Source organism: Hippoglossus hippoglossus, chromosome 3 (genome assembly GCF_009819705.1).
Source record: "Hippoglossus hippoglossus isolate fHipHip1 chromosome 3, fHipHip1.pri, whole genome shotgun sequence".
In the NCBI taxonomy this organism is placed as follows: domain Eukaryota; kingdom Metazoa; phylum Chordata; class Actinopteri; order Pleuronectiformes; family Pleuronectidae; genus Hippoglossus; species Hippoglossus hippoglossus.
The window spans coordinates 10,848,631-10,863,961 of record NC_047153.1 but is presented as its reverse complement, the minus strand read 5'-3'; the positions used below and the strand labels follow the sequence as shown (position 1 = coordinate 10,863,961).

General features: G+C 41.0%; 3 protein-coding genes across 6 annotated transcripts; 2 read left to right on the top strand and 1 right to left on the bottom strand.

Moving 5' to 3' along the window:
• Positions 1–194: 194 nt before the first annotated feature.
• Positions 195–3,362, bottom strand: rrad (Ras-related associated with diabetes). Its single transcript, XM_034581342.1, has 5 exons — positions 3,222–3,362; positions 2,687–3,079; positions 1,921–1,994; positions 1,597–1,801; positions 195–1,189 (listed from the first exon to the last, which is right to left on the bottom strand). Exons 2-5 carry the CDS (start codon positions 3,057–3,059, stop codon positions 912–914), a joined length of 930 nt encoding a protein of 309 aa, XP_034437233.1. The 5' UTR covers positions 3,060–3,079; positions 3,222–3,362; the 3' UTR covers positions 195–911.
• Positions 3,363–5,349: 1,987 nt separating this feature from the next.
• On the top strand, positions 5,350–8,237 carry LOC117759237 (ATP synthase F(0) complex subunit C3, mitochondrial-like). Of its 3 annotated transcripts, none has more exons than XM_034581271.1 (5): positions 5,350–5,465; positions 5,736–5,841; positions 7,392–7,463; positions 7,577–7,776; positions 7,897–8,237. In XM_034581271.1, exons 2-5 carry the CDS (start codon positions 5,800–5,802, stop codon positions 8,009–8,011), a joined length of 429 nt encoding a protein of 142 aa, XP_034437162.1. In that variant the 5' UTR covers positions 5,350–5,465; positions 5,736–5,799; the 3' UTR covers positions 8,012–8,237. The 3 variants fall into 3 exon arrangements, with proteins under 3 accessions (XP_034437162.1, XP_034437163.1, XP_034437164.1); XM_034581272.1 differs by having other exon boundaries at positions 5,392–5,503; XM_034581273.1 differs by having other exon boundaries at positions 5,427–5,465; positions 5,740–5,841.
• Positions 8,238–9,644: 1,407 nt separating this feature from the next.
• nsun3 (NOP2/Sun RNA methyltransferase 3) lies at positions 9,645–13,543 on the top strand. 2 transcript variants are annotated; one of them, XM_034581415.1, is made up of 6 exons: positions 9,645–9,915; positions 10,511–10,614; positions 10,699–11,183; positions 11,821–11,972; positions 12,574–12,695; positions 12,910–13,543. In XM_034581415.1, the coding sequence occupies exons 1-6, from the start codon at positions 9,775–9,777 to the stop codon at positions 13,244–13,246; spliced, it is 1,341 nt and encodes a 446-aa protein (XP_034437306.1). In that variant the 5' UTR covers positions 9,645–9,774; the 3' UTR covers positions 13,247–13,543. The 2 variants fall into 2 exon arrangements, with proteins under 2 accessions (XP_034437306.1, XP_034437305.1); XM_034581414.1 differs by having other exon boundaries at positions 10,508–10,614.
• The last annotated feature ends 1,788 nt before the right edge of the window (positions 13,544–15,331 follow it).

Here is a 15,331-nt window from a genome sequence, read left to right as displayed (position 1 = left end):
CCTTCAGATACACATGCTTAACTACCATGTTTCCTTCCTGTAAAACCAACGGCCAGTCAGGTTCCACTCTGCTGATACAATCAAATGAATATTTATAAGGACGTAAATCGCCTGAAGCGGCCGCGGCTGCTTTGCTTCTGGTTTATTCTGCAGGACATGTTGCTTCAGGAAATAAAGGCAGAAAGAGATTTAAGGTTTTTGTTTTCATGTTTTATTGAAAAAAAGGAAATCAACGTAAACAAAGAATTCCCAAATGATGTCAAAGTTCACAAGACGGATATAACTTATTGCTTTACTCATACATTCACAACCTGGACTCGATGTTATGGAACAACACACAATAACAGAGGTTTCCTCTCGTCTTTGACATCTCTTTAGTGACTTGGCCGAGGCACGAACCTGCGTACCACGTTTCAAGTAGACACGACTCCAGATGACCTAGTACAGTGATCCTCCACCGTGTTTTTTAGGGATAATGAGATGTGTTACATTCAGCGTCATTCATATACGTATATACACCAAATCCCCTCCAATAAAGGAGCACAACAACAACAACCCAACAGCAAGGCAATCTTTTCAAGTCATTAGAAAAAAAACAAGCCTTGATTTTAGTGGATTCTTCTGACTGATCATTTTATGACAGCAACATGATATAAGGCAGACAAAAACAAAAGAACATAAAAGTTTGCAAAGCTTCATGCAGGCTATCACCCTTATAATGATATGACTTGAATAATGTCAGTCGTGTTTTATCAATCAAGTCCTCTCTTTGCTTTCGGTTGGTGTCTAAAAAAAATATAAATATATTTCTGTACAGCTCTATTAGTCCTTTAGGGTTAGTGTTAAAACACACACAGCGTCTGGTCTTCAGAGGCCAAAGAAAAGAAGTGTCCATCTGTCCCACATGATCCTCAGAGAACCGTGAGGTCGTGGCAGGACTTTGACTTCTGCCTGAAAGCCATCTTCTTGTTCTTGCGCGCGACCATGCGGCCCAGAAACCTCTTGGCCTTCTTGCCAATGCTCTCCCTGCGCCTGCAGTTGGCCATGCGCCGTGCGTTCTCCTCCTTGCTGTCTTTCCTCAAGCGGATCTGTCGGACGATGCCCTCGAAAAGGTCCCGCACGTTGTGGTGGAGGGACGCGGACGTCTCAATGAACTTGCAGTCGAACACCACTGCGCAGGCACTTCCCTCTGCGATACAGAAAACATGGAGAATAGGAAATTAAAACTCTGAGGAAGTGTACATTTAAGAAGACGTTCAACAAACAGAGTATTTAGGTCATTCTAAAGTGCATAGAGAAGCCTTCAGAGATAATAGTTTGAAATCTGTGGCACAGTTTGGAGTAGTATATGAATGTGGGCCTGTGCTGAGCCTGAGCAGTCAAGTGAGAAATTAGGCCTGAACCCATGAAGGATGGTCAAGCCCCTGTAGTTCTTTCAGATTGGAGCATTAACAGCCTAAAGGGTTTTTATGCTTCAAATGATAAATATTAGATTATTTAAACTCACTAAAATCCACTTCCCCTGACCTAAAAATGTCTATCCGCACCACTGGTGCACATTTTAGGCTCAACAGTGAGTCAATTATACTGACTTACCATCAACAGACACCTCTCTGGACCGCACCAGGTCGCTCTTGTTGCCCACAAGGATTATGGGAATGTTCTCCGACTGCCTGGCCCGACGCAGCTGAATCCGCAGCTCTGACGCCTTCTCGAAGCTCGACTTGTCGGTCACTGAATACACGATGATGTAGGCATCTCCCATCCTCATGCACTGCTCCTTCAGCCACTGGGTGTTATCCTGCAGGACAGAAACAGATGCTGAGTTGAGCATTATTCATGTCTGATACAATCCTGTGGCCTAATATCCATGGAGTCAATGTTGATGGATAAACATTTCATAAATAATATATAGCTCACCTGTTCCCAGATGTCGTACAACACAATGGATGCCTCCTCTTCATCCACCACGATAGATCTGTCATAAGTGTTTCCTGAGGGGGCAAAAAGAAAAAAAATATTACACATCGGCGCAGACACTTATCTGAGTTTGTCTCCAATGTGTGCTTTTGCTTTTCATCAAACTGATTTCAGCACATTTCTCTTTTGTAGTCTGCACACTGAGCTGAGCTGATCACAGCCTGTGATCAAACCAGCCTTTTATATTTTCCCTTCACATTATGCTACTGGATGTTTCTGACAGCTGTACGACTGAGGGCAGGACTGCTGCCTGGCTGAAGATGGAAATAGTAATAATCAATGCAAGTGTAAAATAAGAAGCCTGTCTTTTTTTATATTAAATCAGCTCCACTTTAGCACTATGCATCCTAGATACAAATTATTTTAATTTAGAGTTTATATGGCTTCATGTCTTTCATAAAAATACAAAATGATGTGTTTTTAAAATGTGTTTGCGTCCTTGATTGTTTTTTATGTAAATGTTGAATTGTTTTTAAAAGAAGAAGGTGGTCTTTAAACACAAGTTCAAAAAGCTAAGCCATAAAACCTTACATCTAAGTATGGGTTATCAGTATAAACTGACATATTGCTCATTATTATGTGGACTAAATTGACCTTGGACAGACCTAATTGTCACACGTGACTAAACAGGCAGTGCACATCTGGAGTGCATCTGTGTGCGTGGGTTTCAAGGGTAGATGAGTCATTCCCCAGCATCACCATTTACCTGCTTCATCGCAGTCGTGACCGGGATCCTCGACTCCCCCAAAGACGCGCGCCAGGCTGGACTTGCCGACGCCGTGCTCCCCGAGGAGGACCACCTTGTACACCTGGGACTCCGCCTCGCTGCCGGTGGAGATCACGGAGTCGGAGGAGTCCGAGGCGCAGCTGCCCCGGTGCTGCTCGGTCGGGGAGTAGGACGTGCAGCGCAGGAGGTTGGACAGCTCGTCGGTTTGCCCGGTCTCTGGCATCGTGGCGCGCAGGTCCCGGTCGTCCACAGGCATGCTCCTGCGGTGCAGGTTGGGCAGATTCATGGGGAAGGGCATGCTCCCTCTTCTCTTGTCCATGTTCCGCAATTTGTCGCCCTTGTTCAAAGTCATTGTGCGTTTATCGCGTGGATCTGTGGACACATGCGCCGTGCGTAAAATTGGGGATCTCATTCTCATAGTCGACCTGAGCACACGTGTTCTGCTCTACTCAATATAATAAAAACGCCAAATAACTAACACTTCAAATGTCTCGTCAGTATTGAAGACACTTACCCGGTGCTGGTAAATAAATCAAACGAAGGCAATACAATAATCCTCGGTTTGAAGAGATCTTGTGATCGGTGAGGCGTTATTTGCTCGAGTCTGATGAGAGTCTCTGCTCAGTGTATTTATACAGGACCGGGAGTGACGTCGGCAGGGATTCGCCCCTGAGAATCACGTCTCCGCTTATTATAGTGGTGCGTAACGGTACCATCATACAGAGGAGGGAGGGGCGGAGGGAGGATGACTGAGAGCGCAGAGGAATCTCCCTTCCGCATCTCCAAATGGAGCTTTCTTGTGAGGGGGCGGCCAGGGATGAAACCTTGAAGAGGGGAAGCCCACTTAAAGCCAGAGAGATAGTGTATAAATATTTAATAATAATATAGAGCATAAGACGGTGGAAGGATATCCTCATGATGCAAGCTAAAGTGTATTAGGGCGCAGATGAGTGGAAATGTGATCCCCCCTGTCTTGCTTAAATCCGTTTTGAGTGTCATGGTCTCTGTCATGTGGAGATCTTTGCTTCACTTATTCCATTTTAGTGTTGGGGAAGGTTGTTGGAATTTCGAGTTATCTAATTTCAACGATTTCAACGTTCTGACATGATTGATTCGGTTTTCTGTGGCAGCTTAACCATGCTCTCTTTTCTAAACCGGTGCAATACCATTACATGCATTTCATGGATTTATTTTTATGAATGGTGGTTGATGTTGTTTTTAAATTTGAAATGCACTAAACCTGAGGAGCACTTCTCTAAACTGCCATCACACGTGGATACATGTTCTATCATATGTGCAAATAAAAATAAACATTAAGAATTCTACACACGGTGAAATGTATTTATCATTCATCCCCCATTCTTCCTCCTGCCACCTCATCACAAAAATGAAGGCATGGCTGAAATGAAATGTCCTTGGATTTGCAGCTGTAATCATTGATCGACCTAAAACACACTGGACTGTGTGGTTCTCCTGATCCATGCCTGAGATGAATGATACAAAAATGCTATAAGATATCTTGTCTATATACCAATGACTGTAAGTACATAGTCTATAGTCTATAGTCTATAGTCTATATAGAGGAAAATATGTGAATGTCATGTCCTAAAGCAGCTCATGACTCCAGGTCATTTTTCTGTTTTGCTTCTGCATTTGTTATGGTTTCATTGTTCATCGTATTTGACATATATTGGACACACAGAGGCAACAACGAGGCTTCATGTGCTTCTCAGTGTGAACCATGGACTCAGGATTATGTGTTGCTGCCCCCTTGTGACAGTAGTTGGTACATGCACTATTTAACCTTTAGAACTCTTTACATTGGTGTGTTTGCAAGCACGTGTCAAACATTCAGTATTGTATGAATATCAGTCGTTAACAAATAAAGCAATCGACACACAGATTTATCATAATATACGTTCTTAATATATATTCTTTAGTGAACATCTGTCCTCTTTCTCTGCATGAAGTATAATTCATCTGCAGTTTTTCATGTTGTATATCAAAAATATTTGATCTTTAGAGAGATTTTGCCTAATTTCTTTGATTCACAAAGTCGCTGCTATAGATTCGCTCTGAAAAAAACCTAAATTAGTGAGTGACCCTTACACCCTGTGCTGTAGTTGATAGGACCAATATGTCATGTATCACCATATGTGTATCATAATGTTTTTGATGGACTTTAAGAATTCGATTTTTTAACTATAAGGTCAATCGAACAAACGATTCACTTTCAGGATAAAGAGATTTTGGAAACAATATTATGATTATCGATTTCCAGAAAAAATACATTAAAATAAATCTGCATTTAGATATCTCATAACTTCATCACATGCTTAAAAAACGTTTCAAGTGTAACTCAGAGTATTTATCTATATCTCTATCTCTATCTACATCTGTATCGCTATCTATATAAATATGTATCTGTATCTATACATTAATCATTATGTCTTTCCTCATTAATGTACTTTACAGAAACTGTGTTATATCCTTAATTTGCTTGATATCTTCCTCCAGGCTCAATAATATATTACGTGTATAAACGTTATATTAACACGTAGTCACCACGATGTAACATATAATCATATAACACATTAATATATATAACTCAAACATGCTGCTCTCATGGTCCTGGGTGTGTTTCCATGATGACCTCTCTAGCGCCCTCTGTCGCTCCAGGAAACCGGAAGTCACCGTTTTTAAAAGCCACATTGCGCATGTGCGAGCCTCTCGTGTCTTCGACCTCTACTACAGACCGGTGAGATCATCTCTGCTCTGCCTCGAACTCACTTCAATTTAAATATAAAGCCATAACTCTTGTGTGTAACTCAGTGTGTGTGCAGCTGCTTTAACCTCAGCTCCTCTCTCTGACTGCTAGCTCGTCTTTTAGCCTCGTTTTTCCATCTGCAGCTGATTATTGACCTTACGTGTGTCCGTTTAACTTTGCACACTCTGTTCCTGCTCGTTTTGTGAGGTGATCACACGTCGATCCTGACTGTCGGTTGTTGTGTTGTGTTGTTTCGTGTACACAGCAGCCTCCTCACATCACCTCCAGCCTCCTGTCGTTGACCTGAGCCGCTCGTCCCGTCGTCATGTTCGCCTGCGCCAAGTTCGTCTCCACGCCCTCCCTGGTGGTGAGTGGGTCCTCCTGGGTGTTTGGGTTGTTCGCAGACTCCTGTCCTCGGTGTAGTTTAGTGTCCGAACCGGCATATGTGCCCCCGAAACACACGGTTCTATCGTATTAGCTAACTGTGCTAACACCAGCTCTCAGCTGTGTAGCCTGTTTGACCCCCAGCTGCTGTCTCCTGCTGCAGGGACACACTCAGTCTGTCCCCTGTGTCCTCATGTACAACTGTTTATGCTCCACATTAGACTGATGTGAATTTGTGTTATCTTAAGTTATTGTAATATACATCTGAGACATTTCACACCTGAGCTGTTACAGCAGCTAGTGTCACAGTAATAGTCTGTGAATATAGATTGTCAGTCTATGGTCATTGTGTTGAAATGATACTTATGTAAAAGGCTGTAATATAATCAGGATAATGGACCTGTTTCCCCACCGGGTGTTTAATAAGTTGGAAAGTCTGAAAGTCAATTGTTTGAATTTTAGGCCTTTAAAAAGGCTTGAAGGTCCAGTCGAAGATTTAGGGGAAAGGGATCTATTGGCAGACATTGAATAGTAAATAATCCTAGTGATGTTTTCACTCGTGTGTTTCATCTAAATTGTACAAATTGTTGTTTTCTTTACCGTAGAATGGGCCTTTTATATTTAAATACTTCCTCTCTATGGAGGCTGCCATGTTTTTTTTTACAGTAGCCCAGACTGGACAAACTAAACACCTTTTGAGTTTTTATGACAACTGAAGGCGACCACAGGTTCTCTTTCATGTTTGGAAGGGGGGGGATTCAGCTGCAACATGCAAATTCACCACCAGATTTCATTAAATTCTACAGATTGAACTTTTAAATGTCTTTCGATATGTCTTAAAAATTAGCTTCTTTCTTTTAAGAAAAATGTTTTTTGCGGTGTGCATTGTTTGTAACGTCTGTGTGTTGTAGTTTCTCAACGATACAGATATAAAAAACCAATCTGGAACTGATCCTTCAAATATCCTGGTCAGAGTTTATCACAGTACACGGCTTAGCTTTGGGAAAACCCTGATTTAAAAGTGCTATGCAGAAAATTGTGCCCTGTAAACATTTGAGTGTTATAATTAATTATCATTAGATCGTGTTAACGTCTACTGCAGCAATTACTGCAGATTATTATCTCATTTTGCTTTTCAGATTGTTCCTTTTTAGTATTGAATTAAAATGATATTATTATTATTATAGAGAAACACAAAAGTTCCCACAATGAGAAAGCACTTGGCATCTTAAACTATCATCAGAATAGCTGCCATTCCTTTATGTCAATCAGTTGATATGGTTCCACATGTATAAACTGCTGGGTAGCCAATACCCATCATTCCCCTTTTATATGCAGAACTCTCATTTCGCAGAGTAACGGTGCCGTAAAGTACTATTTTTCCATCTGAAAGGTAATGAAGTAGAAGAGTAAATGAAGTTTAGTATTTCAGACAGATGTCAGTGTAAGATGCAGGTAGAAACAATCATTGTGTGCATGTGTGTGTTTTGTAATTTACTTTTTAAAATTATTTTTATTCTGTTCTGAATACAGATCCGTGCTGGATCCCGGGTACTGTACAGACCACTCTCAGCAGCAGTAGGCTCAGATGCCAGGAAAGCAGAGGTGAGTGACAAACTGTACTAGAGATTCTACCCGACACACTGAAGGTATCACAATTTAATTGATCTCTTTTGCAATTCTTTTTTTCTTCATTTGCGTTTGCGTTTGTGTTTCAGACTGCCTCACTCCTTGCACCACAGTCTATCTCAGCCTCTCAGCAGCAGCTGGCAGTGCGGGGTTTCCAGACCAGTGCTGTGAGCCGCGACATCGACACTGCCGCTAAGTTCATTGGTGCAGGAGCTGCCACTGTGGGAGTGGCTGGATCTGGAGCTGGAATCGGAACAGTGTTCGGTAGCCTTATTATCGGATATGCCAGGTAAATTAAACACATCATCTGTCATTTAAGGGCATTTTAAAATCTCCACCTATAAAGTGGAATAACTGTCCAGGATATTATTAATGCGTTATACCTCTAACTTCTTCTCCTTCTCAACAGGAACCCCTCGCTCAAGCAGCAGCTGTTCTCTTACGCCATCTTGGGCTTTGCTCTGTCTGAAGCTATGGGTCTCTTCTGTCTGATGGTTGCTTTCCTAATTCTGTTCGCCATGTAAACTAGCTCAGCACTTGGTGTTAAAGGGAAACACATCACAAAGTCATCCTCTTATCGTGTTGCTTATTCCCAGTTATTCGTGTTCCTTAAAAAATTGTGATGTATGAAACTCTGGCAAACCCAAGTCATTTTAAATGACGGTTTGACACCATATTGTATTTTTAATCAAATGTTTTTGTTCACAAACATGCAACCAATAATGGAAGTAAAAGAGTTAATTAATCAAATGTGTGTGTACATTTGTGTTTTTACATGTGTCCAGGTTTATTTTGTCTGTTTATTTCACCTTAGTTAGGCTGCAACCAAAAATCATTTTCATCATCAATACAATTGTACTCATTATTCTCAGTAGCTCAAGTGATCATATTTTAATTGCTTTGTTTTTTTAACCAAAGTAAAAAGTCCCAATGATGAGTTTACTATCACAGAAAACTGGATAAATAGCACAGCGGAGAAGTTAGGCTAAGGTTAGATATTCGAAAGGCAATTACCATGGATCATAGGGACCATCAATAATTCACTCTTCCTGTTTGAATTGGAGATAGTTGCATTACTTTTAATAGCTTCTGTGTCATGTGACCCACTGACTCCAAACCAACTGAAGTCTTTTATTACCTGAGATAAACAGGGCACACCTCTTTTCTGGGGAATGTAGTGCTGCTTATATTTTATATGAAAAATAATATTAAGCTATAATCATATTTGTTCAATAGCTCAATTTCATGTGACCCTCTGACTTTGCATCATTTCAGATAGTATTGCTACACTAGACAAATGGGACATATCCCTTTTATTTGATGGTCTGTCCTCCATTTTATATTAATATTTGAAATATTTCAGTAACTTCCATGTCAAGTGACCCACGGACTCCAAACCAATGCTGAACAGTATTATTACCAAACATAAACAGGACAAACCTTTAAGTGTTTCTGATATTTTATATTGAATATTAATACATCACATAATTTATTCTGTAGTATTATTAGCAATTCTCTTGGAGAAGCTCTAAGATTGGAATTTTAGCATCTTTCCTTTAAATAAATAAATAAAACAAAACTCTTTAAACCAAATTCTCTTTAAACCAACTTGTTGATTAATAATTTCAGATCTAATTTCAGTTACTGGTAATCTGTGGAGATAATGAAACGGTCATGTATAGTAGGAGTCAGGTGGAGCCCCAACAGCACATCTATAAGTATGAGTGTGCACTGAAAAAATTTACGAGAGTATGTAAATATGTAAATATAACATAATTAAATATTAACAATAAAAATGTGTTTTTATCTCTACAAAAAATATCTATTCCTGGACTTAATCTGCATCTTTTTAAAATACAAGACATTTTCCTCAATATGTATTTATGTAATCCCAAGTAGGATATTTTTATCAATGCGAGAAAAACATTTTACCTCCTAAAATGTATGTTGTGAACAAATCAGGGAATAACACGTGAAGTACTGAATTCAAAAATAGGGCTAAATTGTAATAAAAATAAAATAAAAACTAGATTAAATCCATCATCTGTTCCCAGAAGTTTTAATATTAGATTTTTGATGTTGATCATTTGCTCTCTGCACCACAACAGGGTTCCACGTGGAACTGAAGAATAGTTCCATGTTGCGTGAGGACAGATTTGAAGGACGTACCTGTCAGTGTTGATGTGCTGATCTGCTGATGTTTCTAATGAAAGCGATTGAACAAGAATGGAGATAAATCCGAACGTGCGCGTTCTGCAGTAAAATGGAGACACAGACATCCAATTAAATGTTCTTCTTACACCAGGTTCACAGTGTGTGGAGGAGAATTAGCTTTGAAACCGAGAAGCTAACGTGGTGTTTGTGTTCGCGTCGCTGTCTCACTACTCTGCTACGACCAGAGCAGCAAAGAGGAGCCGCTGACAAACAGGTACAGGAAACAACAGGGAGGAGGCTTGTTTGTGTTTTATATTACTGAAGTGTCTCCTTCACTGGTTTTACAGGAGGCTCCTTTTTCTGCCAGAGCCCATTGGAAGGATTCCTCAATAAGTTGGAAACCTTGACACGACTGCATCCCATAATTTCTGCAGATACTGTCACATCTGTGTTGCTAATTATACCACATAACTAAGATGATAATCCCAGATAGACTGTGATAGTTACTTGTGTTAAGGGCCCAAAGTGTGTGATGCAAACATTCTCCAGACCGTGAAACCACCAGCAGCCTGGACTGTTGACAAAAGGCAGGTTGAGGCAAATGCTTCATGTTGCTGATGCCAAAATCCTGACCCATCAGCTTTCTTTACTACTACTTCACTGATAAAGTATCACTCTGTGGAGCTGCTCAGTATTTCATCAATGTTTACTCCAAAATACAAATGCATAAGATTCAAAGAAAATGTATCCACCAATCTGAGTGCTGTCGTATAACTTGCCTGTACTCTGTAATGTTGTGATGCTGTAAGAAATGATAAACAGATAATGTACCTCTCAATAACATCTTCCCTACATCCTGTTTTTAGCAGGTAACCAAAAAGTGCAAAAAAGAAAGACCTTCATGTCAGCCGGTTCTGGACCTCTTTGACCAGCAGTACAGTCGGGAACTTGGGGACTTGTGGGTGTCTGCAAGGTCATTTTCTTTCTGAAACTGTTGCAGATTATACACAGACAGTGTTTGTATCCTTCATCCGTTGGGATTTCTTTTCTCCTGCAGGTCAGTGCTCCTGGACCCTCAATCCTGGCAATATGGGGTCATGCTGAACCGCTTCACAGCTGTGACAGATATCACACAGAATCTCCAGTCACAGGGTTTCTCCAGGTTCCTGCCACAAACTGACGTCTCCTCGCTGAACCCGACAGGAAAAGACTCTCTGTTGTCTCCTCACTGCATCTCCGAGTGCCCTCCTGATGACTCCAGTCCTCAACGTGTCAGCGCCTCTCCTGCACTCGGTCAGGACCTTCAACCCGATCCGTCTCTCACTTTGCCCCGTCCTTCACTGCAGTGTTACATCCACCCACACCCACTCAGGTTCCCCTCTCAGGCTCACAGGCCTGGCCAGCTGAAGCAGTACTACCTCCTGAACGCTGCCTCCCTGCTTCCTGTGCTAGCCTTACAAGTCAGAGATGGGGAAAAGGTTTTGGATCTTTGCTCCGCCCCGGGGGGGAAAGCCTTAGCAGTAATGCAGTGTGCCACCCCAGGTAAAACTAAACTGAACTTTTCAAAGTTTTGTTCCGATTCTATTTAAATCGTGCTCAGAGTTTAAAGATTGTGGATATGTTAATAAGTTAATATACCTTAGAGAAAAGGAGATTCTCTTAAAAAAACATTTTGTATATAAGCTGTTTATTGTAAGGACATTTTTTGTCTGCTGTGATTATAATGCTCAACATTGTGGTTCTGGAGGTAAAACTAACATTCATTTTCTCAATAGAGATTTTTATTATCAGCAATTATATTATACCCATTCAAGGTAGACCTGCGCTCCTGTAGAAGCCACAAGTCCATATGATATCAACTGTGCTTTAAGAAAAAAAGGTTTTTTTCATAACAACAAGGAGACGTACAACACTACCCACAATCCTCAGTTATCAAAGCCACATCTCTGATTGATGATTGGATGGACATGTTTACCACAATCGTTAAAATCCTGTCGGCTATGATCCAGTTGTTTTCTTTACATATGCAAATTATGACACATCAATGGAGAAAATGAATGTGAAATTTACTTCAGAAACCAGAGCTTTTTCTAAAAGTAGAAACCCACTGTTGCACTCTATTGACTACTGGGAGTGGATTAGTACGTTATAAATAATTCTGTCCTCTGTCATGTTCCAGAACTTCTCTGCTGTAATGAACCAGACCCTCATAGACGGGACTGGCTTGCCAAAACTCTGGAGTCTTTTGTGCCTCACTCACTTCACAGCAAGGTGATGGTGTCTGCACAGGATGGACAACGTTTCCAGAGCGAAGATGTGACGTACGACAAGGTGGGCAGAGAACTCCGGCCATGTGTATGGGAGCTTGTGCTTTAAGGCAGACATCCAGCTGAAATGAAGAAAATTGTTAATTCAAAAATAGGAGCCATGAGGAGGGAGACAAAAAAATGGCTGGGAGGAATCAAGGTGATTGAAACTGACTGATAATGGAATAAACTGTTGAAAAAAGGAAAGCTCAGAATGAAAAGGTTGACTGAAAGGCAACAGAGTAGAACAAATGGACAGCACAGACCCAAGCTGTTTTGTGGTAATTACGTAGTTTTGTAAAACTTTCAACAGGACAGATTTGAAGAAGATTCTAAGCTGAGGTGTCGGAGGCAGTAATTTTCTACACGTCATCTTTTTCCCACCTTCACTGAACTTTATTTGTCCCTTTGATTCAGGTGCTTCGCAGGAAATATAACATGTACTTGGCTTATTTTAAAAACCTGCAGCTTTTAAAGTCATTATTTCTTTCTGTCATTATCTGTTTCAGTTTTCTTACTCCTTCACTTTCTCCTCTTGACCTTTTCTGTTTCTCAATGCCACTGCACTCTCGTACTCTCTAACTCGGACTCTGAATTACTCACATTTCCGTCTCTCTTGGTTGCAGGTTTTAGTCGACGCTCCGTGTTCTAATGACCGGAGCTGGCTGTATTCTTGCAGCAGCCAGCAGGGGGTGCAGAGACTCAAGGAAAGAGCCAGCCTGCCTGCGCTCCAGGCTCAGCTGCTGAGGTAAGTCCAGTTCCCAATATGAAAACATATCAGCTATATGTGCCCTTGGGGTATTCACCTCTAATACTACTGTCCAAAGTTGTTTTAAAAACATTACTTTCTTTTTGGTCAGATTAGGGATAATGAAATACTTCCCTGTGTTGTACTGTTGCAGGCGATATAATGTGAACACACATTTGGAAAACAACATACACTGTGCAACCTCTCTTTTCAGGTCTGCACTGTCAGTGGTGCGTCCAGGGGGCCTTGTGGTCTATTCAACCTGCACACTGTCCAGCTCTGAGAACTATGCTGTGGTCGAGGCGGTGCTGAAGGACTTTCCTGACGCGGAACCTGAAGACCTGTGGGAGGAGATAGCCATTCCTCTGTCAGAACACTTTGTGTTTAGACCCTCACACCCTGGTTTTGGACAGACCTCTCAAAAGCCCTCGCTGCTGCCACAGAATAGTGATGTGTCTTCTTATCCCAATAGACTCGGCATCTTAGTGGTTCCTCAGCCTGGCAGGACCTGGGGACCCATGTTTTTGTCTCGGATTAGAAGAAGGACGTAGCGGCTAACTCTCCCGTGAAGATGTTTAGAAACAAATGGCTAAGCATACACATTTTCTTTGTGCAACTTTTGAGATGCAAAGTACCTCGTAGAACTGACTCGCACGCAGAAACTGTCAAACCTACTAATTCCCACTTAACTTGTGAAACTCTTAGAGAAGCACAGTAGTTCTAAACAGTAGTTTAGACATGGAGAAATAAACATGTCTGTGTGCCAAAGCCGAACTGTTGCAGGTGAAACAGTTTTCACCTTTTAGAGGAAGTGTTGCAGCTAAAGTGTTTGTGGTATAAAGCAGCTGCTTTTTGAGTATGTGAATGTTTATTTGAACACGAAAACACAAAGTAGAAATATAACTCTGTTCACATCATTTCGACTTACTTGCAGTGTTCTGCATCAAAGATAGATAGATCCGAGACAACATATATTTATATAAAGCAGCTCAATTGATATTTTATAGCAGGGACACAAATCTGAATGTGAAAATAATGTGAAAATATAAAAAGAGTTGGTTGTGTGAATTAACTAGAGTGTTATCATCAGAGTCTGCTGCTCTGCTCAAGACACTTAAAGCTCATTTTTATGTGTCCAGCCGCTACTGTCAAAGCTTTGTTTTCTTTTTTTTGTAATGACTTTTTGAGGCATTTTATTGCCTTTATTGACAGGACAGATTGTAGAGTGAAAGGATGGGAGGAGAGAGAAGGGAAGATTCAGCAAAAGGCCGCAAGTCAGAGTTGAACCTGCAGCTGCTGCTGGGGAAACAAGCCCCAGTGGGACATGTGCTGAGCTCGAAGTGGAGCATTTAGCAGCTAAAACACCAGATTCTTCCCTCACAAGTTCGTAGGGACCAAAAACAGAAGGTGAATATTGAACGTGCTTCATCAAGTGGTCAAATGAATGATAATGTTGCTTCCTAATTACCAGGGCCAAGGGTGTTATAACGTCAGTGAGGTTTTCACAACTTGTGTTCGCTGACACCGATTGGCCAAAAAAAGTCCCGATCTCTTAACCTCTGTTTATTATTTCTATTTATTATTTATTGTTCATTACACTAGCTTTACAGTTAATGCGATATTGATAAAACTTTTTCAAGTGCTCACATTCACATTGTGTCCACGTTTGATAATAAAACAGTTATTAGAAGACTCCAACGTTCTGTAATGATATGGATTAGTAAGGTGAAAAATTCAACCCCTGCTAATTCCATTGGCAGTGAGTGTTAATGCCTCGAGATTTATTTCTGTTTGTTTCCAAACACTGAATTAGAGATGACATGAGACTTTGCACCACAGAGGCTCACTCTCAGAATCTCCGTCTCACACACTTTGAATCTGTAAATTAGGTTGTGCTCATTAAAGTTTGATAACCACTTAAGTCAGAACTTTCTATCTGAACCTCCACGACTAATTTAAAGTTTATTGGCCAGTTTGTTTTTAAATATATAACTGCCATTGCAGTAACTTTACTGTAAATGTTTTCATAGTCACTATAGCCTGGCGCTTAAGGCTTCCTGCGGGAATCGGTTTCATAACCATGAAATGTTCGAAGCAGTGATGACAGAATTAACACACAGTTTATGTCTGTTTCTCCATCCCTGCATTGTCCTACTCTGAATGAACACAGTCTCTTACATCTTCCATCCTGCCTGTGTTCAGAGTGATTGAGAAGCAGCATCATCTCTTACAGTGGCTCATTACTCTGTGGTTCTTGTCTCATGCTTGAGTGAAAAGTCGACGCCGTTTGGTCGCACTGCTGTAGCTTTTCATCAGGCTGTGATTGCTCAGACGAGAAGCCGAAAGTATTGTGGAAGTGTCGATAGACAATAACGCATGAGAATTCATGAGCTGTATTTCTACCTTTTGAAACATAACAGACTGAAGTAGAAGTGTCTGCCATTGAAAAGGCGTATGTGTGTATAAAGCCTTATTTCTTCCTCCCAAATATATGAGGCTGGAGGTTCCGAGCGAGCCTGTGACCCACTGTCACGGGTATGATTGCTTAAATAGGAAAGCTGCAAGAGCCTTGCGCCAGTTTCATCCAACTACCCTGCGTGACCATAGACACAAGCATTATTCGGTGCATTTATATA

Bases quoted from the DNA above. Each gene is read 5' to 3' on its own strand.
- rrad (XM_034581342.1), bottom strand. From the start codon at position 3,059: ATGACTTTGAACAAGGGCGACAAATTGCGGAACATGGACAAGAGAAGA. The intron at 1,802-1,920 runs GTGAGCTATATA...TCTGTCCTGCAG, and splicing joins TGTACGACATCTGGGAACAG to GATAACACCCAGTGGCTGAA. The intron at 1,190-1,596 runs GTAAGTCAGTAT...TCTGTATCGCAG, and splicing joins CAGAGAGGTGTCTGTTGATG to AGGGAAGTGCCTGCGCAGTG.
- LOC117759237 (XM_034581271.1), top strand. From the start codon at position 5,800: ATGTTCGCCTGCGCCAAGTTCGTCTCCACGCCCTCCCTGGTG. The intron at 7,464-7,576 runs GTGAGTGACAAA...TTTGTGTTTCAG, and splicing joins CAGATGCCAGGAAAGCAGAG to ACTGCCTCACTCCTTGCACC. The intron at 7,777-7,896 runs GTAAATTAAACA...CCTTCTCAACAG, and splicing joins CTTATTATCGGATATGCCAG to GAACCCCTCGCTCAAGCAGC.
- nsun3 (XM_034581414.1), top strand. From the start codon at position 9,775: ATGTTCTTCTTACACCAGGTTCACAGTGTGTGGAGGAGAATTAGCTTT. The intron at 9,916-10,507 runs GTACAGGAAACA...TCCTGTTTTTAG, and splicing joins GAGGAGCCGCTGACAAACAG to CAGGTAACCAAAAAGTGCAA. The intron at 11,973-12,573 runs GTGGGCAGAGAA...TCTTGGTTGCAG, and splicing joins AAGATGTGACGTACGACAAG to GTTTTAGTCGACGCTCCGTG.